The 23,977-nt window shown below is 42.4% G+C and overlaps 1 protein-coding gene across 3 annotated transcripts in view; it reads right to left on the bottom strand.

Annotated features, from left to right (window-relative positions):
• Nucleotides 1–1,284: 1,284 nt before the first annotated feature.
• plod1a (procollagen-lysine, 2-oxoglutarate 5-dioxygenase 1a) overlaps nucleotides 1,285–23,977 on the bottom strand; it is a 40,059-nt gene continuing 17,366 nt past the window's right edge. The window contains exons 6-20 of one of the 3 annotated variants that reach the window (XM_041206423.1): nucleotides 22,170–22,233; nucleotides 21,354–21,451; nucleotides 18,994–19,095; nucleotides 18,523–18,654; nucleotides 18,132–18,253; nucleotides 17,197–17,301; nucleotides 15,004–15,129; nucleotides 12,258–12,399; nucleotides 11,978–12,091; nucleotides 11,411–11,476; nucleotides 10,964–11,068; nucleotides 10,723–10,869; nucleotides 4,368–4,493; nucleotides 3,985–4,110; nucleotides 1,285–1,579 (exon numbers count right to left, since the gene is read on the bottom strand). In XM_041206423.1, the coding sequence (XP_041062357.1) occupies nucleotides 1,424–1,579; nucleotides 3,985–4,110; nucleotides 4,368–4,493; nucleotides 10,723–10,869; nucleotides 10,964–11,068; nucleotides 11,411–11,476; nucleotides 11,978–12,091; nucleotides 12,258–12,399; nucleotides 15,004–15,129; nucleotides 17,197–17,301; nucleotides 18,132–18,253; nucleotides 18,523–18,654; nucleotides 18,994–19,095; nucleotides 21,354–21,451; nucleotides 22,170–22,233 (1,731 nt within the window). In that variant the 3' untranslated portion in view covers nucleotides 1,285–1,423. The remainder of the gene's footprint in view (nucleotides 1,580–3,984; nucleotides 4,111–4,367; nucleotides 4,494–10,722; nucleotides 10,870–10,963; nucleotides 11,069–11,410; nucleotides 11,477–11,977; nucleotides 12,092–12,257; nucleotides 12,400–15,003; nucleotides 15,130–17,196; nucleotides 17,302–18,131; nucleotides 18,254–18,522; nucleotides 18,655–18,993; nucleotides 19,096–21,353; nucleotides 21,452–22,169; nucleotides 22,234–23,977) is intronic. The other 2 variants (XM_041206425.1, XM_041206424.1) reach the window with 2 other exon arrangements.

Here is a 23,977-nt window from a genome sequence, read left to right as displayed (position 1 = left end):
GGAGAAAATTCTCCCCCATGGGTTTATTGCATGAATATTGGAGTTGTAATATTGTAAGCACAGCAGAGATGGTGTTTGCATTTCTTTGGTACATGTGGAGTCTAACTCTATTTTTGACATTTTAATACCTTCTCTGAGAAAAAGTATTGGCTTTTATGATGGGAAATGTTGGGAACAAAACACCAAAAGGAGCAGTGACAATTAGTGAGTCTCCAACTGCAATTAATGTCACATTGGCTAGAGATCCTCTGGCAAAAACAAAGTGAAATGTGTGGCAGGATATGTGAAATGTTCAATATATTCTCAAACTGCGTTAATGCTAGTGATAGTTCGCAGGTTTGTTCTACAAATGGTGAATACCAAAAGCTTCTAGTGAGAGGACAGCTAGCAGAGGTCATAGAGACAGGAGCAGCCACTCAGTCAATTCCTTGTCTTTTCTCCACATCCCTTCTAACCTTCATTTCCCAAGAGACTCTCTCCCTTTTAGACCCTATGCATCAGTGGTTCCAAGGAGCAGTGTTACTGCATTCTCACACTCCTTGAAGAGGTATTTCCTCAATTCCATGATTACTGGCTTAGTTCAAATTCTAAAATCCCTACAACCAATCAATAGCAGGGTGAGTATGATTTGCATCCAGGTCCCCATTCTATCCCTTCCTATAAAGCTCAATATTGAACCTTGTTGTTTGTTTTCCCATCTTTTCCTTACCGCCTCTCCAAAGGACATTGACATTTCAAAGTAGTTCTGTTCCACAGGTGAGAGTGTCGGCAAATAGTTAAACCATCACAGATGAACTCAGCTTGTCCAAAACTACAGTCCATTAATGTACAAATTCAATGGGACTACCTTGACACGGGGCACATAGCCAATTGCTGTAACTTCTCTGTCACCCTGGCTACGATGGGTTGGCAGCACAGATTTGGGACTGAAACCTGGGACTTGGACAGAGCTGGAGTTTGATTTATCCTTGAAATTACTGCATTCAGCCAATTCAAACTAAAATTGAATGGGTAAACAGGTATGTCCAGCATCAAAGGGTCTGAATATTATGGAATGGGGTAGCCCTGTATTTCTGGAATCTGCAGATTACATGTGGTCTGGTTATTATGGGGTGGGGTAGCCTTGTATCTCTAAAATCTGTTGATTACATATGGTCTGGTTTAATGAAGGGTTGGGTCAGTGCTTTATCTCTAGAACCTACAGGTTACATATATTTTGTTTGGGATTTGGTTATTTTCGCACTAACTTCACAACTGACAACCACACCTGGTGTATCTATCTCTTTGTACTAAGCACTTGAAGAATTCTATGAACCATTATATACAGAGCAGGAACATGGGCCTTGCTGCAATATTCTGAGGAAGATAGGATCGCAGTATGTCACAGCTTCCACTGCATGCATTCAAATGATAAGCACTTTAGTTAAGGGTCCACAAAAGAGACGGCAATGTATCGCGTGCCGCTGGTGGTTGGAAGACCCTCGTGGTAATGGGTCAGTCGCCCCGGGTGCATGAGGGCCCAGCCCTTCCGAGGAGCCTGGATGGAGCAGTTATACCTGATGAACCTGCATCCTCCTCCCTGCAAGAGACAGAATAATCTTCATTATAACAGTGATGGCTGATAAGTCAGAATAATGGCTAAATGTGCAATGACCCAATCACAATGCGACTTAGAGCCCTTCTATTTAAAGCACACTGTTTGTAGACAAGATACAGAAACATCATGAGAAATCTACCAGTGTTTACTCCTGTTATTATACAGTCAGTGCTGGGACACACACACACACACACAATCCTGTTATGCACATAGTCAGTGCTGGGACACACACATACACATGCACACAGTACTGATGTACACATAGTCAGTGGTGGGACACACACACATGCACACACACACAGTCCTGTTATACACATAGTCAGTGCTGGAACACACAAACACACACACACACACACAGTCCTGTTATACACATAGTCAGTGTTGGAACACAGTCATTGCTGGGACACACACACAGTCCTGTTATATACACATAGCACTAACAGCTAACTCCACACAGACCTGAAAGAAAACTGGACCCTTTCCAGTCACTGTGCCTAGGCTAATGACTAGATAAAATCTCAGCTATCTTAGGAGGCTGGGGAAATGCATTTTTATTCACAGAATAAAAGATGGAGAGGTAATATTTAACATCCAACATGAACAGAGATTTGACTGTAAAAATGGCTCTGATATTACATCCTCTCCACAAGGCACAGAGGACAGAAGGACACAGGGTGGTTGGGGTGTAGCAGGGAGTAGGGAGTTGGGGCCTGGGAGGCCGTGGTGCAGGGATTGAGTTGTTTCCAATAATGCTGCCTCTCACCAGAGACACCACACTGAATCCACACCAAGAGTCACTAAAGGTGAATCAGTTGATGTCAATGAAAGCAAGTGTTCACTTGGTACCAGGACTGTCTGATGTGCGGCTATTGACTCCATTTCCCACCCACCTGTGGTGAAGACAAACTGTGGTAGGATCAAACAGACTCAAAGAGTGTGGATCCTGCTCTGTAACCACCCCTAACACAACAACCCTCAATTGTTAAACTCAAATTATTCCCTCCTCTTCACACCTGAGACATTGGAACCATTGAAAGCCATAAATTAATAATTCTCCTTTAGAAGTCACTTTCATTGAAAAAAGTCCTGATAAATATAACATCTGACCTGCTTTAAACTGGTAGAGCTATCCTAAATCTCCGAATTCCTTGTATTTCTGGTTTGCAAATTGTAAAGTGAAACTCAGGTGTTTTGCTCTTACAAATTTTTGGATCCTCTGTCTCAATCTTCATTTCCTGGTTTGTGGGGTTGGGGTGGGAGGGGTGGTGGTGGAGGTTTGGTGTAGGGGGCTGCTCCTAATATCTATCCACAATAATTCCTTCAGTGAGGGTGGTGGGATAAACAGATAGCCAAGTCCAGACAGAGACACAGACTGGCAGACAGACACTGATTGACAGACAACCCCAGACACAGAGACAGGCTGACACAGACATCGAGACAGGGTGAGGTGTTTTGCAATCTTATATGAAAAGCATAAGTTGGATCCTTAATAATCCAGAATTAAACAGCAATAATAAATATTAGAATGAAAATCAGGAATAAGTATGTAATTTGCTTTATTGCTTAGGATCCAGCTCTTCTTGGCAGGAACCATGTTGTCTTGGGAGGCCTGACTTCAGTCCATCTGGACCCTCACTGTGAATGGTGAATGAGGAAACCACAGGAGTGAGTGAAAAGTGCAGAGTTAGGACAAGGAGCTTTTTGTTTTGAGACTAATTGGGAAATCTCACAACTAAATCAAACATTGCAGGCAAATAAGTTGCAGACATTGGGACCAGTAACACTGCTTGTGCACAGCACAGGGGAACATCCTGGGATCAGCTTAATTTGACACCAAAAATCAAAACTGGTAGCAGGAGTTCTGATTCAAACTGTCCTGCCAGAGTGTGTGAGAATCTCACAAGCCTTATTTTCAATAAGATTTCATAATTTAAGATGTAAATATAGTAATATTGTAAATATAAAAATCCAACTGTGAAAATCCAGCAACATTCTGTTATCAGCAACATAGTGAAACTAACGAATTATTGGAAGAAATCCCATAGCTGAGTCTTGACACATCCTTACCTTCCTAATAATATTAAAGACCACCATTAGTTGAACTATCCAACCTCAGTCTGGACTGACTGTTAATTATTAGAATGACCATGCACCCAGAGTCTGAAACATTCCACAGCTCAAACATACCTTTAGAAACATGCAAGACCAAAACAAAGAGGAAGAATTGATTTACCAAACTCTGAGGACTTTGCGGGGGGACCACTCAGTAAATGTCAGTGTAAATATCAGAGCCATGCGTTGGTGGAACAGCCCATGAAACCCACTCTGTCCTTCAGTACAGCGTGAGCCAGACAGGCCTGTCCCAAAGCAACAGATACACAACTTACCTGGTAGTCAACTCCAACCTTGTTCAGTGCAATGTTTACAGTAAAAGTAGAAGCATCATGATGTGGCATTAAAGATGGCTGTTCATCAGGTTTATACCTAACTACAAAGGCCAGGTCAAAGAGAGCCTGCAAGAAAGAAGAGGGGTGTGAAGCAATATCATGCAGCATCCATTACAGAGCAGACCCTGAGTAGTGAGTGCCAAACCCCAGCTTACAAAGTCCTGCATCCCCAGGCATTGACTTCACCTAGACCTCAAGCTACCTCCATTGTCAAATGACAACCTAGGCCTTGTACTTTTTCTGCATATATCCAGGCTTCAGGCACCTCCTTCATCGCAGGCAAATCCTCCTGCTGTACTCCAGCAAGACTGAATCAGTTTTACCTCATAATCAACTCCTGCCCTGTTTAGAGCTACGTTAACAGTGAAGGTTGAGGCATCATGGTGGGGTTCGAGCGAGGGCTGCTCCTCAGGCTTGTATCTCACTACAAAGTTCAGAAACGAGTACGCCTGGGAGGCAGAAGTTTAACATGGAAGAAATAAAACCAGCATTAGTAACCATGGTGTTAACAGTCATCAATTGTTACAGTTTATAATCATTTTATTACAGGCTTTTAGAGTCTTTTAAACGTTCATTTTAATCCCTATTGGTTTGTATTGCTGAATCACTGGTTTATTAATGTAATGTATTTATTAATGTGGAAATGGAATGGTTTGGAAAATAGTTTTTCTTCTCTGTTACTTTTACAGTTTCTTTCTTCCCCCCCATCTTTTGTGCTCAGTTCCACAGATACTGCCGCCTCTGCTACCACTTCCAAGGGGCAAAATGTCATACTTGATCCAACTCTAGAGAATGTTGTCAGCTTGTTCAATGGTAGTAGCATCAGAGCAGAGTGTGATCCTGACCTTAGATGCTTCACACACACACCTTCCACCAGAGTGGGTGCGGGGGGTGGGAGGTGGCTGGACGGACCATGGGCATAGGTAAGGGTGGATTCCCAGTTACTATCTGGATGACTGCGTAGCCCTGAAGAATAATCCCCTGATACGCCTTGAGAAAAGCTGGGAGAAAAATCACAGGGACATTAAAAAAAAAGTATTTTTTCCCCAAATATCTCTGAATTTTTTTTTCATTAGTTATAAAGAAACTGGACATAGCAAAAGGCTGTGTGACCATTTGAGGCAGTCGGAGTCAGGGAGTCAGTGTGATGAAACCTCCAGGAATATGTCTGACCAGCGTTGGCAACTTCGATCCTGGAAAGGTGTGGAAATTAGGAACACGAGCCGGCCATTCAGTCCATCGAGCCTGCTCCGCCATTCAATGAGATCATGGCTCATTATCTACCTCAATGCCACTTTACCGTGCTATCTCCATTTCCATTGTTGCCATTATTCTCCAGAAATCTATCGATTTCTGTCTTGAACATGCTCAATGATTGAGTCTCCACAGCCCTCTGGAGTAGAGAATTCTAAAAGTTCTCACCCTCTGAGTGAAGAAATTCCTCCTCATTTCAGTCTTAAATGGCCTACCCGTTATTCCAAGATTATGTCCCCTGGTTCCAGATCCATCAGCCAGGGGGAACTTCCTGTCTCCATCCACACTGTCACACTCTGTAACAATTTTGTAAGTTTCAATGGGATCACCTCTCATTCTGCGAAACCCTAGAGAATACAGGCCCAGTTTCCTCAATCTCTCCTCATAAGACAATCCCACCATCCCAGGGATTAGTCTGGTGAACCTCCATCACACTCTCTCTATGGCAAACATATCCTTTCTTAGATAAGAGACCAAAACTATACACAATACTCCAGTTGTGGTCTCACCAAGGCTCTATACAATTGCAGCAAGACATCTTTAATTCTATACTCAAAACCCTTTGCAGTGAAGGCCAACATACTATTTGCCTTTCGTATTGATTGTTGCACCTGCATGCTAGCCTTTAGTGACTCATGAACAAGGATATCCAGGTCCCTTTGGACACCCACACTTGCCAATTTCTCATCATTTAAGAAATGCTCTGCCTTTCAGTTTTTTCTATTAAAGTGGATAACTTCACACCTATTCACATATTCTATCTGCCATGTTCTTGCCCATTCACTTAGCCTGTCCAAGTCCACTTGAAGCCTCCTTGCATCCTCCTCACAACTTACACTCCCACCTAGTTTTGTGTGTCATCAGCAAATTTGGAAATATTACAATTGGTCCACATATCGAAATCATTTATATAGATTGTGAACAGCTGTGGAGCATGCACTGATCCTTGTGGTACCCCACCAGTAACAGCCTGCCATCCTGAGAATGGCCTGTTTATTCTTACTCTCTGCTTTCTATCTATTAACCAATTCTCAATCCATGCTAGTATATTACCCCCAATCCCATGTGCTCTATTTTTGTTTACTAACCCCCTGTGAGGGACCTTATCAAAAGCATTCTGAAAATCCAAATACACTACATCACTGGCTCTCCTTTATCCATGCTACAAGTAACATTCCAAAAAACTCCAACAGATTTGTCAAACATGAGTTCCCTTTCATAAATCCATGTTGATTCTGCCCAATTTTACCATTATTTTCTAAGTGTCCAGCTATCACATCCTTTATAATAGATTCTAATATTTTCCCTACTACAAACTAATAGGTCTGTAGTTCCCCAGTCTCTTTCTCCCTCTCTTCTTAAATAGTGGGGTTACATTTGCTACTTTCCAGTCTACAGGGACCTCTCCAGAATCTATAGAATTTTGAAAGGTAACCACCAATGCATCCACTATCTCCATAGCCACCTCCTTCAACACTCTGGGATGAAGCTCATCTGGTCAAGGAGATTTAGCAACCTCAATCCAGTTAAATTTTCAAGTACCACCTCTTTATTAATATTAATTTCTTTCAGTGCCTCAGTTTCACAAGTCCCTTGGTCGCCTAGTATTTCTGGGAGATTTTCTGTACCTTCTTCCGTGAAGACAGACACAAAGTATTTGATTAGTTCCTCCGCCATTTCCTTGTTCTCCATTATAAATTCTCCTGTCTCCTCCTCTAATGGACCCACATTTGTCCTAGATAATCTTTTCCTTTTCACATACCTAAAGAAGCTTTTACAGTCTCCCTTTATGTTTCTCACTAGTTTGCATTCATATTCTCTTTTCCCTTTCTTTATCAGTTTCTGGGTAATTCTTTGCTAGCTTCTAAAGTGCTCCCAATCCTCAGGTTTACCACTTTTTTCCTGGCATCCCTATTAGCCAATTCCTTTGACCTAAAGCAATCCTTAACTTCTTTTGTTAGCCGGGTTGATTCATCTTTCCCATTGGGTGTTTCTGCCTTAGAGGAATGTATACCTGCTGCAGACCACGTAGTACATGTGCTGCGACAAGTTTTACTTCATGCTCGAACCTCAGGTTTTAAAACTTGGGTCTCTGACCTCATACATCAATGAGTCTGTGTACTCACCACCTAATGTGGAGACAGTTAAACTGAATCATTTTCACTCTGTGCAGCTCCATTAGTTACATTATTTAAACAATCATAATTAAGGAAGAGGTTAGGAGCAGCTTTAAATAGTTTAAACCTCTGACACCTTACGTCACATCAACAATTTCCAGTTCCCTGGCCCCAACCGCTTCCTCTTCACCATGGACGTCCAATCCCTCTACACCTCCATCCCCCACCAGGATGGTCTGAGGGCCCTTAGCTTCTTCCTCGAACAGAGGCCCGAACAATCCCCATCCACCACTACTCTCCTCCGTCTGGCTGAACTTGTTCTCACGCTGAACAATTTCTCCTTCAACTCCTCTCACTTCCTCCAAATAAAAGGTGTGGCTATGGGTACCCGCATGGGCTCCAGCTCTGCCTGTCTATTTATGGGGTATGTGGAACATTCCTTGTTCCAGTCCTACTCTGGCCCCCTTCCACAACTCTTTCTCTGGTACATCGATGATTACTTCGGTGCCGCTTCATGCTCTTGTCGGGACTTGGAAAAATTTATTAATTTTGCTTCCAATCTCCACCCCTCCATCATTTTCATGTGGTCCATCTCTGACACTTCCCTTCCCTTCCTTGACCTCTCTGTCTCAATCTCTGGTGATAGACTGTCCACCAATATCCATTACAAACCCACCGACTCCCACAGCTACCTCGACTACAGCTCCTCACACCCCGCTTCCTGTAAGGACTCCATCCCATTCTCTCAGTTCCTTCGCCTCCGTCGCATCTGTTCCGATGATGCTACCTTCAAAAACAGTTCCTCTGACATGTCCTCCTTCTTCCTTAACCAAGGTTTTCCAACCACGGTCGTTGACAGGGCCCTCAACCGTGTCCGGCCCATCTCCCGTGCATCCGCCCTCACGCCTTCTCCTCCCTCCCAGAAACATGATAGGGTCCCCCTTGTCCTCACTTATCACCTCACCAGCCTCCACATTCAAAGGATCATCCTCCGCCATTTCCGCCAACTCCAGCATGATGCCACCACCAAACACATCTTCCCTTCACCCCCCCTATCGGCATTCCGTAGGGATCGCTCCCTCGGGGACACCCTGGTCCACTCCTCCATCACCCCCTACTCCTCAACCCCCTCCTATGGCACCACCCCATGCCCTTGCAAAAGATGCAACACCTGCCCCTTCACTTCCTCTCTCCTCACCGTCCAAGGGCCCAAACACTCCTTTCAAGTGAAGCAGCATTTCACTTGCATTTCCCCCAATTTAGTCTACTGCATTCGTTGCTCCCAATGTGGTCTCCTCTACATTGGAGAGACAAAACGTAAACTGGGCGACCGCTTTGCAGAACACCTGCGGTCTGTCCACAAGAATGACCCAAACCTCCCTGTCGCTTGCCATTTTAACACTCCACCCTGCTCTCTTGCCCACATGTCTGTCCTTGGCTTGCTGCATTGTTCCAGTGAAGCCCAACGCAAACTGGAGGAACAACACCTCATCTTCTGACTAGGCACTTTACAGCCTTCCGGACTGAATATTGAATTCAACAACTTTAGGTCGTGAGCTCCCTCCCCCATCCCCACCCCCTTTCTGTTTCCCCCTTCCTTTTTTTTCCAATAAATTATATAGATTTTTCTTTTCCCACCTATTTCCATTATTTTTAAATATTTTAAAATCTTTTATGCTCTCCCCACCCCCACTAGAGCTATACCTTGAGTGCCCTACCATCCATTCTTAATTAGCACATTCGTTTAGATAATATCACCAACTTTAACACCTATGTGTTCTTTTGTTCTATTGTTGTTGACATCTTTTGATGATCTGCTTCAATCACTGCTTGTTTGTCCCTACAACCACACACCCCCCCTCCACTTCTCTCTCTCTCTCTCTCTCTCTCTCTCTCTGTCTCTCCGCCCCCCCCCACACACCTTAAACCAGCTTATATTTCAACTCTTTCTTGGACTCGAACTCAAGTTCTGTTGAAGGGTCATGAGGACTCGAAACGTCAACTCTTTTCTTCTCCGCCGATGCTGCCAGACCTGCTGAGTTTTTCCAGGTAATTCTGTTTTTGTTTTGGATTTCCAGCATCTGCAGTTTTTTTGTTTTTATATTTAAATAGTTTAATCACATTTTAGTCTTTTTTACTCCAATTCATTCTTTCAGTCATTAAATCCTCAGGAATAATCAACAGGAAGTTAAACTCTGGTTTGTGTAAGACTAAACTCCCTGTAATTCATTTATTCAAAGTTACATTCACCATGTTTAAAGGGGAAGCCCCTGAAGTGCAGTCACTGAAACCACGTCACCTGCATGTCAGTGTCATCTGGCAATCAGCTTTGCAAAAGTTGGTCCAGTCTTAATTCTCAACCACACGCTGCTCATTGGAGATTTCATCCGAAAGTATATCAGTTCTCATATGCATGCTGTTGACACGCGGCTCTACCTCACGCCCACCTCTCCCAACTCCTCCAGTGTCTCTGATTTTACATATTGGGCTTGTCCAACATATTGTACTAGATGGGCAGAATTTCTCTGCAACTAAACATTGGGAAGACCAAAGTCATCATCTTCAACAACCACAAACTCCGTACCCTAACTGACTCCACATCTCCCCACCCCCAATAGCTACCATGTGAGGCTGAACCAAACTGTTTGCAACCTTAGTGTCCTATCTGGCTCTGAGCTAAATTTCTGACCCCAGCTCCAATCCATCACCAAGACTGCCCATCATCCATAACATCGCTAGTCCATTCCTCCTTCAGCTCATCTGCTAATGAAACCCTCATCCATGCCTTTGTCACCTCTAGACTTGACTATTCCAACATTCTTCTGACTGGCCTCCCACCTTCCACCCTCCATAAACTTGAGCTCATCCAAAACTCTGCTGTCTATGTCCCAACTAGAATCAAGACCCATTCACCCATCACCTCGGTGCTCGCTGATCTAGATTGAGTTCTGTTTAAGCAACACATCAATTTTAAAATTCTCATCCTCATTTTCAGATCCCTCCATTTCCTCATCCATCTCTGTCTCTCTAAGCTCTTCTGAGATTTCTGTGCTTCTCCAGTTCTGGCCTCTTGGATATCCCTGACCTTAATGGCAGAGAACCACAGACTCCAGCTCAATCTATTGATTGATATTCCTGTAACACTGCCAGTCTGCGGGTGTGATTATAAAGGGCCCCATGTTCCCACTATCACTGGATTTGAGTAGATATTAATGCTGGTGGTCATGTAATCCCAGTATTGTAGGAAGAAACAATTACTCAGTCACAGAGTGGACTGAAGCATGCAGAACTGGACAGTAGGACTGACCTTGGTGTAGTAGCCTGGGTAAATCTTTTCAGTTAAAGGTGCAATGAATTCTCTTAAAAACCTCTGCCATTCTCTCTCATATCCAATCTGATTCATGTGAATGTCAATTGTTGGCACATTTTCATATCCACCCTGAATACGTATGTCCTGGGACAGAAATGGAGAAAATATTTAGAATATTTAGGAGCTGTGCTTGGATACACAGTAGTAACACCTGACCTTTGATCCCAGATGCACTTACCCGATTACCTCCAGTTGACCATTGTCCAAAATGTTCCATCTCCTCAACAATCTCATCACAGGCTCGTTCAGTGAAAATAGGGAACCAGTAAACGTCTGGACAAGGCTGTAAAACAACACCAACATAATGTAAATATATGGTCTGGAATCTGCACCATGCAGCTGGTTACCTGTCAATCAGCCTGTTTACCTGTTGAACAGCCATCTCCTGCATTATTGACTGCTGGACCATGTTGATCAGTGTTCATACAGCTGGATTGTTTCAAATCTGTCATGTGACCATACACAGCAACTCAAGACACTATGGAATGTTATAGCTCAACGGCACTTGTAGCATTACAATAATATCAATGATCAACTTCCGTCACAGGCTGGATCAGCAAGAGCTCATAGTCCTTCTGTTGGTTCTGCAGTAGCCCATGCACTCACTCACACAGAAGGTCCTTACCTCTAAAAGTATCTTGTTTTCAATGATTGAGCTATAGTTCTCATGAATGTACTTGTCCTCCCAATCCTGCAACACATTATAAAGGAGAATGAACAGGATACCATTCCTGCCTGTGGCACTGCACCTTCCTCAGGTGTTTCACTGCCTTTACTCCATGTATCAAAATGAGTAACTGGGACCTCTGGGAACTTCAACATTGTCCTGAACAATTAGTCAGAATATTACTTTTTGTTAAGATTTCAATTGGTATTTTTAAAAGGAAAGACCTAAAACATTGCAGTAATTGTGGCACAATTATTTGAACAATAAACTGGAATATACTGCTTCTTCCTCCTTACCTCTGCACTTCAAGAGGCCATGAGTCACACCAAGGATCATTCCACACGTCAGTGTCCTGCTTTGGTCAATACTGAACCAGACTAGAACCCTGGAATAACCTTAGTCTGTTGGGTTCAGTCCCACACATCATGGTGTATTACACACAACAAATCAATTCCCATTGCCTTGTTTCAGGGTTAGAGATCTTACTCCCACCGACTAACCCCCATCCCTCTATCATTAATATACCTGTGGGTTTTCAGAGATCTGCCACAGGTCGTTATGCAAGTGATCAGTATGACAGTTTGCCACGGAGAGAATGCGTCCAAACTCATGCCTGTTGGTGATGTACATGAAGACTTCCTGCAGAGACAAAGCACAGATTAATCCTGACACTCAGGGAGACCAGAACTTCTAATCCCTGTCAAGTAGACTGGATCCATCAGCACTTCCCACCCAGAATCTCTCCATCTCTACAACAGAAATGCTCTGGAAAATCGCTCAGTCCCAGGAGAAGCAGTGCTCTCACCTGTTCCCTGATATTGTGACAGAAAGCCATGTCCGGGTCCAGGTTGCTAGCATGGTAGAGATCTTTCTCAGTCAGGACTGATTGCAGCAAAGTGCCTTGGATCAGGTACACGCTGGAGATGTATGGAACATTCCAGAGACCACTGCACAGAAATAGAGCACATTAGTCTCAGAAAACAATTTAAAATGTTGGCACATTCCACAGTTCACTGCCCTTTCTGAAAGGTACATGAGTGTTAAGTCACAACATCAGCTACTATGTGGTGCCCTCCAGCCTGCCTGGAGCTTCTTTGAACGATGGTCGTGCTGCAAGCAGTATCAATATTGTCCCACTGGGAAACTGCTCCATTGTGCCAAGTAACAGTGAAACCACCATCTGTAGGCCAGTCCTTTTTTTAAAAAAGAAGTTAATTCATGGGACATGGGCAACATTGACAAGGCCAGCATTCACTTCCCATTCCTAATTACCCATAAGAATTTGGTGGTGAGCTGCCTACTTGAACCACTACAGTCTGTGTGGTGTAAGTACGCCCACAGCGTTGTAAGGGAAGGAATTTCAGAATTTTGACCCAATGACAATGAAGACATGGCCAAGTCCAAATGTCTCCATTCACCTCTGGGACATTGATTTAAATCTAACCCAGAATCATGGGAAGAAAATCTTACTCCATCAGCCTTAATGGTTCAATGAGAGTGAGTTGGGAGTGGATCTAAATCCAGTTGTAATGGTCCAATGACGAGTGAATCCAGAGTAGATTCAATCCAGCTGTAATGATCCAAGGGGAGCGAGTCTGGAGTGGATATAAATCCAGCTAGAATGGTTCAATAGGCATGAATCTGGAGTGGATCTAAATCCAGCAGTAAGCGTCTAATGAGGAGTGAGTTTGATGTGGATTTACAGCACGGGATGCCCACAGATCTACAAGTAATCGGCAGCAAAATGACAATCTTATTCGCAATAAGCCCCAAAAAAGACTGAAGCTAGAAATATTCTATAATTGAAGTCAGTTTGATAAAGGCATGTTACTCAGACAATAGATAAAAACAAAAAACTGCGGATATTGAAAATCCAAAACAAAAACAGAATTACCTGGAAAAGCTCAGCAGGTCTGGCAGCATCGGCGGAGAAGAATAAAGTTGACGTTTTGAGTCCTCATGAACTTTCAACAGAACTGAGTAAAATTAGGAGAGGGGTGAAATATAAGCTGGTTTAAGGGGGGGGTGTGGTTGTAGGGACAAGCAAGCAGTGATAGGAGCAGATAATCAAAAGATGTCACAGACAAAAGAACAAAGAAGTGTTGAAGATGGTGATATTATCTAAGAGAATGTGCTAATTAAGAATGGATGGCAGGACACACAAGGTACAGCTCTAGAGGGGGGTTGGGGTGAAATAAGACTAACGGCATAAAAGGTATAGATTTAAGAATAATGGAAATAGGTGGGAAAAGAAAAATCTACATAAATTATTGGAAAAAATAAAAGGGAGGGGGAAGAAACAGAAAGTGGGTGGGGATGGAGGAGGGAGTTCAAGATCTAAAGTTTTTGAATTCAATATTCAGTCCGGAAGGCTGTAAAGTGCCTAGTTGGAAGATGAGATGCTGTTCCTCCAGTTTGCGTTGAGCTTCACTGGAACAATGCAGCAAGCCAAGGACAGACATATGGGCAAGACAGCAGGGTGGAATGTTAAAATGGCAAGCGACAGGGAGGTTTGGGTCATTCTTGCGGACAAACTGCAGGTGTTCTGCAAAGCGTTTGCCCAGTTTGTGTTTGGTCTCTCCAATGTAGAGGAGACCGCATTGGGAGCAACGAATACAGTAGACTAAGTTGGGGGAAATGCAAGTGAAATGCTACTTCACTTGAAAGGAGTGTTTGGGCCCTTGGACGGTGAGGAGAGAGGAAGTGAAGGGGCAGGTGTTGCATCTTTTGCGTATGCATGGGGAGGTGCCGTAGGTGGGGGTTGAGGAATAGGGGTTGATGGAGGAGTGGACCAGGGTGTCCCGGAGGGAATGATCCCTACAGAATGCTGCCGGGCGGTGAAGGGAAGATGTGTTTGGTGGTGGCATCATGCTGGAGTTGGCGGAAATGGCGGAGGATGATCCTTTGAATGTGGAGGCTGTTGGGATGATAAGTGAGGACAAGGGGGACCCTATCATGTTTCTGGGAGGGAGGAGAAGGCGTGAGGGCGCATGCGCGGGAGATGGGCCGGACACGGTTGAGGGCCCTGTCAACGACCATTGACATCTTTTGATTATCTGCTCCTATCACTGCTTGTTTGTCCCTACAACCACCCCCACCCCCGCCCAACTTCTCTCCACCTCCCCCCCCCCCCCCAATGTTAAACCAGCTTATATTTCACCCCTCTCTTAATTTTACTCAGTTCTGTTGAAGGGTCATGAGAACTCGAAACGTCAACTTTATTCTTCCCCACCGATGCTGCCAGACCTGCTGAGTTTGTCCAGGTAATTCTGTTTTTGTTTTACTCATACAGTACCCTGTGTCAAGGGTCTGTGTGGCATGATGTGATTCTAGTCCTCAACATCCTTCAACTCAATGAGATCAAAATGCACCCAAAAACAAAATTACACAAAGTAAATAGTGCCGCTATCACAAAGACATGTAGGGAGAGGAGGCACAGGGCTTTTCATTGTATTGAGGTACTTTTGTCTATTCAGCGGTTGATTGACAATGTCATAATGTGTGAGAATGTAAAGTTCTGAGCGCAAGAGGTTTGAAAAGTTAATATTCACATTCTTCGTCGCTGAACAATATCCACGTAATCCTCTGACCGGGCGTAATATCCATCAACACTGAGTGCCCCCCAGAAGTTAGACCACAGCTTCTTGTGGCGACTGATCAGAGGTGCCAGTATTGATCTACAAAGACAAAGATCATTAATGACCATCAATCATATAGTTAGGGCCATTTCTGCACATGAAACAACCTTTGCAATTCTTCAGTGATTACTATAAATATACTTCCATATCTGAAGGAATGTGACCCCCAATTTCAATTCTACTCTTAAACCAAATGTGCTGTTGCTACATCAATTCTTATTCTTTTTATTATGTTTCTCTGTAGCCCAGGTTAAAGCTACAAACACCAATCCCAGTTCTGATTCAACTTGACACAATGTCAAGATTATCCACGAGTATTTTGTAAGCTTCCAGAAGGGCACTTCCCAGTAATCCATTAGTATTATAGTCCTCTATAAGGGCACATCTCATCACCTCTCATCCATGTGGAGGATAGAAATAATTAATATCGATCACCAAGGTTGTTCACAAGACTTTGGGTTACCTCAGATCAGCCTATTCTGAGGTGTGTGAAGCTGCCTGGACCAGGTATATTTAGGAACATGGACACAGGCAGAAGGCCATTTAGCCCCTGAAGCCTATCACACCATTCAATGAGACCACAGCTACTCAGTATCCTAACACCATCTATCCACTTTAGCTCCATTTTCCTAATACCTTTGTCTAGCAAATATCTATCAATTTAAAGCTTAAAAATATTAATTGAGCGAGCATCTACTGAGAGAGAGTTCCATACTTGCACCGCCCTTTAAAGATGTGATTCCTAACTTATCTCCTAGCCTGGCTCTGACCTTAAAATTATGTCCCCTTTTCCTAGACGCCCCACCAGCAGAAAAAGCTTCTCTCCATTTACCCTTTCAATTCCTATCAAAATCCAGAAACCTTAATCATCTACCCATCTACACTCCTGGGAATACAAACCCAGCATATGTAATCTCTCCTCATAACTTAACATTTAGTGCTCCGGTTAAATTCTGGTGAATCTATGCTGTACTCTTTCCAAGGCCAACATATCATTTTCAAGATGCAGTGTCCAGAATTGCATAAAGTACTACAGATATGGTCTAATCAGGGATGTGTAGAGTTATAGACAAATGTCCTTCCTTTTATATTTTAGTCCTTTCGTAATAAAGGCTAACATTCCAATAGCTTTTTGGATTTTTTTTGTACCTGAATTTACTGAAGCTTTTCATCTTATTTTTAACTCACCTGTTCTGACTATATTTCCACATAACTTTGCTGAGGAAAAATGCTGAGGAGGCAAAGGTTTGTATCGAAAGCATCCCTTTCAGGAATCAAAAAATTGCTCTGAGAATTTAAACTGCTTTGGTAGCTTGTTTCCAGAAAATGGTTTAACACATTGTTGAATATTACAATATTGTTCTTATTCTGCAGGTTTATTTTACTTCTGACTGTTATTATGAAATAATAAATGTAATTTATATTTTTGCCTGCAATACATGGTTTCCAGTTTGGAGCTTTTCCATTAATAGGGAAGTACAGGATGCATCCCATTCATCTTTCTGGCTGTAACTTGAGGAAAGGGTCATTGTTACCGTGTGGCACACTAACAATTCACTGCATGCATGGGGCTTATAGGCTTCAGTTGGTATCCTGAGAGATATCACAGACTTGTTTAATGCCTTTCCATTCAGCAGTGGCAGTGGGGAAGGGGAGGGGCAGTCTTAGAACAGAGCAGATCTCATAGATGCAGGAGGTACATGGCATAGCAATCCAGAGGAAACATTACCCTCAAATAAATTAAGAACATTTAAATATTGAGATAAGGGAAATTCCCTTCATTCATGACACCTGGTCGAGTTGATGAATTTGCTCCTGCAGATAAGATTGTAAGATTGTATACAAGGGACCAAAAACCCATCAGCTGACAGTTTGTTTTGATATGGGTTTCCTGCTTTGAACATGATAAACTGGACTCTTGATGTTTTCACACAAGGCTGTTTTTAGTTGCATCTATGGGAAGAACTGGAACCAGATTACTCAGTCAGTCCACCTAATGTTCTTGTTTTATGTAGTTTAACACATGTCTCTCACCCATCCTTTCTAACAGAAATCAACTGGGGAAAGCAACAGATAAGGAGCTGCGTGTGAAGAGCTTGTTCTGACCTGTTCTGTTCTATGAGGAGTTTCAGGATGTCACGATTCTGCAGCACGACTTCAATATCAACACTGAAGTAATAATCACATGTCACATCTTGCCGGCACAGGTCACTGAGGTTAGACAATTACACAGAATCATATTGCGGGCTTGGCAAACAGCAATTCCAATTCACAAAATCAGCTGCACTATTAACAAGGATTTGCATTTATATAGTGCTTTTAATGTAGTAAAACATTCCATAGGCGCAAAATCAGATTAAATTGGACAGCGCACCAAAGGACAAGATATTAGGACAGGTGACAAAAGTTTAGTAAAATAAGTTGCGTTTAAGGAGCATCTTAAAGGAGGAGAGGGAAATAGAGAGACAGAGAGGTGTAGGGAGGAAATTCAAGCTTAGGGCCTTGACAGCTGAAGGGATGGACATCAATGGTAGAGCAAAGGGTGTGTGGGATGCACAAGAGGTCAGATTGAACACGTAGAGCCAGTTAAGTACCTTTTTTATTATAGTCATGTTTGTAATGTAGAAAACACTGCAGCCAATTTGCACACGTGGTTACACAAACAGCAGTCAGATAATGGCCAGCTAATCTGCTTCAATGGCATTATGTGAGGGATAAATGTTGGTACAGTACACCAGGAAAAATTCACTGTTCTTCAAAGTAGTGCTGTAAGATCTTTTATGCTCACATGAGAGGGTAGATAGGGCCTATGATGAGATTAACATCTCATCTGAAACCAGGTACCCCTGACAGTGCAGCACTCCCTCAGTACACATGAAAGTGTCAATCTGGATTATTGGGTCAAGTCTCTGGAATGGAGCTTGAATCCCCAACCTTTTGACTCAGAGGGAAGAGTGCTATCCACTGAGTAACAGCAGACATTGTGTCATGTTAGTGGATGATATGAGGCTCCATTGTAATTTCCATCCTCAGTTACTCACATCCCCATATTACGAGCATCTGCATTGGCAATCTCTTCATCGGGTCCAACTACTTTCACACTCTGATACTTGTCCCCATGTTGCTCTATGAACTTCCACACATGCTGCTCATGGTGTGTTTGCTATTAACACAGAAAGATAGGGAATGTCTAAGTATAATGCAACAAATTCAAATCAAAGAGTCACACTCCACCCTCTGTATTGAATCTCCTCCATCAGTAGTACTGTCTGATACAGGAACCATTACAGAATGTTACAGAGATAATTGAGTAAAGAAAAGGGAGATTTAGAATTTTCTCCACTTTTCAGCAAGGCAAGGGCCCAAAAAACAGTATAAATAATCAGAATATGAGATAGCAGGGCTGACAATAGCTTCTTCCCCAGCACTCACCGTGTTGTGGATGAAGATTCGGAGTTGCTTCTTTGGGAAATTCAAATTCAGTAGACGCTCAAAGAAATCCTCTATAAAGGGCGTCAGCTGCTCAATAAAGATCCCAATGAGGACGGTGGGAAACTCGCTGTCCTAAACAGGAGAAAAATAAACAAATAAATAATAAAATAATCCACCAGTTTGCACAATTATCAACAAATTGGGACACAAATCCTGAGAGTGTGCAATTCATTGCCAGATATATCTCAGAGCTGGTGTATGTGGGGACAGCTCAGAAATATATCTACTCCAGGCCACTGGGCCTTGCAGCATCAATATTATAAGGCCTGGGGCCTATGAATGCCGATATTATCAGGTTCAGGCCCAGGAGTGGCTGGTTCTGACACTGTGGAGAGGAGGAAACGCTTCCTGTCCCAGCTCATGCAGCTGCATCTGTGCAACAAACAAAGAAAAGGGACCAGAATCCCTTACCTTCTTTTCTGCCAAACTTATTGTGTCTTTTTCACAGTGTGTGCAGCCAGTTTCAAAGGTCCAAACCTTCGGAATGTAGTTCCCCAAATAGTTTAGCTGCATCTTAAAAGTAAAGAATTTGAACAGTTAGAATAAACTGATTGAAACAGACAGTATCAGTGAGAGAAAGAGGTAGAGAAACACTGTGTAAGAGTGAAAGACAGGGAGTAGAAATGGAATCATGAGAGTGAGGGGTAAGTGTGTGAATGAGTGAGAGGGAGTAGAGACAAGAATAGGTGAGAGTGAGGGGAGTAGAGGCAGAGATGTGAACAAGTGAGAGAGTGACAGCATCAGAGAAAGTAGCATGGTCAGAGTGAGTGAGCAAGAAAATAAGAGAGACAAATTGAGAATGTGACACAGTGACAGAGAAAGAAAGTGCGGAGAGGTGGCAGAAACATAGAAAGTGAATAACAGAGGGTATGACTAACAGAGAAAGTGACAGACACGGTGAAAGAGTAACAGAGGATGACAGAAAGAGTGAGATAGTAAATGTCACAGAAGGAAAGGGACATTGTGAGTGAACATGACAACAAATTGAGATATAGGCAAATTAGTGGTAACATCACATACAGAATTACATAGAAGTGGGTGCAGAAGGAGACCATTCAGCCTGTCATGCCTGTGCCATTTAGTACCATGACCCTGCTCTTTTCCCAAAGCTCTACCAAACACCTTCATAATTTTGAAGACTTCTGTCAGGTCTCCCCTTAGTTTTCTTTTCTCCAGCTAAGAGTCTCAGCTCATTCAATCTTTCCCGATCATTGCATTCCCTTAATTCTGGTAATATTTGTAAATCTTTTAGACACTTTCTGCAGTGCTTCAATGGAGTCATATGGAGTCCAGAACTGCAGTCAATATTCCAAGTGGAGTCATACCAAGTTTATACAATCTAAACATTACTCCTCTGCTTTTGTATTCCGTCCTTCCAAAAATGAACACAAGTATTTTGTTTGCATTCTTTATGGTCTCAATAATTTGTGTGATTTGTATTCCCACATCTTTGCTCCACCACTCCATTTAGTTTCTTACCTTCTATAGGATAAGAAGCTTTCTTATTCCTCCTAATAAAATGAACATTCTCACACTTTGTTATAATTGAATTGCATTTGCCATTTATTCACCAACTTTGCAAGCTTATTTACATCTATCTGCATTTTGTGTTCAGCCTTCCTAAGCTTGAGTCATAGCTCCCCCGATTTGGTATAATCAAAAAATTTTGACAATATACCTCCAATTCTCAAGTCCTAATCATTTATGTATATGGTAAACAACAGTAAGACCAGCACAGATCCCTATGTGACATTACTTCCCACATTCTGCCAATTTGAGAAACTTCCTTTATCTATCTACCAAGCCTTTGTTTCTGTTCTGTAGCCATCCTTAAATCCATTCTGCTTTCAGGCCCCTGATTCCACATGCCCTGACATGAGTCTCCATGTGACATCTTATGTGAGCTTCTGAGTATCATTATATACTACATTTACTGCATTGAGGCTGTTCTTTCAATGAGTAAATAAGATAAACATAACCTTCTGATAGAAATCCACTCCAACTATAATTTATGGAATTCTCTGAGTCTAGATGTTTTGTTATTTCATCGTTTAGAAAAGATTCCAGTATATTTTCTACCACTGAAGTTAGGCGGACTGGTATATAGTTCCTTGTATTCATTCCATTTGTTTTGAAGGTTAGGATATTATTTGCTGTTCACGGTCCTCTAGCAATATTCCATTTCAACTGAATGTTTATATGTGGATATTTGTCCCTAGCTTCTCCGAGTTTCCACTGGTGCAATCTATCTGGACCAGGCCCTTTTTCTCCTTAAATTTGTCTGGTATCACCTTTCTTTCTATCTTAACTGCTGTAATATTCTTCTTGACTTTCTGGTAGAAAACTGAAGCAAACTGTTTATCCAGTATCCTTCCCATTTCAGTTTCATCTCCTGTAATTATCTCATTCAGCCTTTGGTAGCCCAGTCCCCATCTTAAATAATAATAAAAAAGCAAAATAATGTGGATGCTGGAAATCTTTAATACAAACAGAAAACGTTGGAAATGCCCAGCAGGTCTGGTAGCATTTTTGGGGAGAGATGCAAAGTTAACATTTCAGATCAATTCAGACCTTTCATCAACCTGAATGCCAGCTTTGTCTCCATTTTAAACAGTGTGAGACAGGAGATATAAATCATTAATAGAAAGAGAGCAAACCATTTAAGAATCAATTGGATGCCACATTGTGGAATATTAGAATCTCACTAGATGGGCTGAATGGCCTTCTTGCTCTGTAATGACTTTACATCATGACCGCAGTGCCATACCTACCTTTGTGGGGCCATTTCCATGGATGATGACTGGCAGCGAATTATATGCCATGTTTCGTGCCCTTACTTGATTATCCTCAAATTTCAGAACCACTTCATCTGCCAATCAGAGAGAGACCAGCAAATGAGAGAATATCTGTACACAACTAAAACCATTTGCTATGGAAGACACTTACACTCTTAATCCATAAATTCTATTTACTTCCCTTGAAGCTAAGTCATGAAAGCCACCACCTAAAGTTTAAAACATATCAAGAAATCTACAATAAAACAAAGTTCTGAAACACTCAGAAATCAGTGATTGTCTATGGGGAGAAAACATCAGACTATTTGTCTCCAGTGTTTTCTGTATTTAGCTCTCCATACACTGAGGAGAGAGAGTATGCTCAGTGACTGTTGCAATCTCAACCTTCATTAGCAGCCAGCATATAGGCAGCCAAATTCCATTAACTGCTGTAGCCTGACCTTCAGTAACTGGCACCAGGACAGCTCTGCCCAGATTGGTAACTTGGCCAACACAATGAATTTTTCTTCTAGCATCTCAGGCAGCCACAATGACATTTACTGGTGAGAGGTCACTACCTGGGCACACTCTTGGTGACATTTACTGGCTAAGGGTCACTGTCCTATGGAACTGGTCTTGAATGTTAGGTGAGATGATAATTGTACAAACATGGGGGCTATTTTTTCACAGCTATGACCCTTTGCTTGTTTATTTGGGTTCATTGACTGGAAGCCTTCTTGTGTGACTCTTGATTGTGATTCAGCAAACCCTGAAGACACAGTGACCTGGAGCAGGATCCCAACCCTTACCTACCCAGCGCTCCATTCAAATTCTGGAATATCCGGCACCTGTGGTCCAGGGTAATATTCAAACTCGCCTGAAGAAAAAGTTGAAATATGGCAAACATGAACAGGAAGATCTCACTGCATGAATGAACATAGAGTTACTGTTATAATATTACTGACTGTAACCTTACTGCAATGTTCCACTATTACGCACTGAATTCTACATTCTTTCTGTAGTATAAGGGACTGGGTACAGTACCGCCCACACTGTGATATAAGATGGCACTTTACCCAGAGCTAGGGTCAGTGTGGTGTTGGCCAGAGACGTGTTAAAACTTAGACACAGAGATAGCTCCTTGCCTGTATCCTTTACTATATATATGTATATAGTTATAAGTAGTCAATAAATACTTGCTGTTAACATACAGAATACATTGAGATTATTTAACAGAGTAACCAACGTCATTACAACATGGTGGCAGCTGTGGATCAAAAAACTTTCAACCTCACAGGAGTACTGAAAAACTAAGAAAAAGAAAATCTTCAATGGATCCTGAACTGAAAAAAGCTCCCAATTGAAGCTACAGATGCAGAGAAAATTTGCCAGAAATAGCTCCAGACAGAAGTGCCTGGAAGCCAAAGGCAGAAGTCTAACTGTAGCAGAAGGCTCCATGGAATCTCCCTTGGAAGTTCAGCTTCAGCACGCACAGTCCATAGCCTGCAAGGGTGAGCTAAGTCATTTTAATTTCTAAACTGCAGCCAGTCCTGAGAAGTCCCTTTTACTAATTTAGCCAGAAGTGTCATTTGAATGAAACCTGGGGAGGTGGTGGCATAGTGGTATTTTCACTGGACTAGTATTCCAGAGACCCAGGGTAATGTTCTGGGGACCTGGGTTCAAATCCCACCACACCAGATGGTGAAATTTGAATTCAATAAAAAAAATCTATATGATGACCATGAAACCATTGTCAATTGTTGTAAAAAAACCCATCTGGTTCATTAATGTCCTTAAGGGAAGGAAATCAGCTGTCCTTACCTGGTCTGGCCTACATGTGACTCCAGACCCACAGCAATGTGGTTGACTCTTAAAATGCTCTTTTAACAAGGGCAATTAGGGATGGTCAATAAATGCTGGCCTAGCCAGCAATGCCCACATCCAATGAGTGAATAAAAAAAACTCAATCCCTGACTCTGAGCCTCAACATTTGTCCTCCAAGTTGAAAGGAAAAAGAGAGAAAAAAATGTAATAATTACCTTACTCAGCTTGCTACTGTCCAAATCCTAAAACAGTGAGCCAGGGGTTAATTTAAATGCCTTGTTACTCACAACACTACATTGCTGAATGAATCAAGTCGCCAAACAGCTGACCCATGCAGCCATTATTTTTTTTAAAATTCAGCCAGAGCGCATTGCCACCATTTTGCAAAGCCCGCCAAAGCTGGCAAGTGCGGAAACTCCCCTTCACCTCTGAAGTGACCAGTGATGCCATCTTGAAATCCAAGGAGGCGAAACAAGCTCCAGTGAAAAAAATGTTTAAGAAAAACGGAAGGGAGAGCAAAAATCGTCTTGAAATCGATCCCCAAAGCTCAGAGGAGCAAATTACTGGCAAACACTATTAGCTTAACTGTTTTCTTTTAAGTTAAACAGTTGATAAGCTTAAGAACAGCCTACAATCACAGCGGGAACCCGCTGAACCCAACAAAGTGTGGTAAGATCCAAGAAAAAAAACGGCAGCTGCAGAGCCATTATGAAGAATAAAAACAGTTCCTTCACAGCCATTCTCAAAAGGGTAATGACATTTAAAGCCGTAATTGTTGATAAGTAGGAAGAAGAAAA

This window comes from Carcharodon carcharias, chromosome 15, assembly GCF_017639515.1.
Source record: "Carcharodon carcharias isolate sCarCar2 chromosome 15, sCarCar2.pri, whole genome shotgun sequence".
NCBI lineage: Eukaryota > Metazoa > Chordata > Chondrichthyes > Lamniformes > Lamnidae > Carcharodon > Carcharodon carcharias.
The sequence above is the reverse complement of the archived record's forward strand: the minus strand, read 5'-3'. Positions and strand labels throughout refer to the sequence as shown.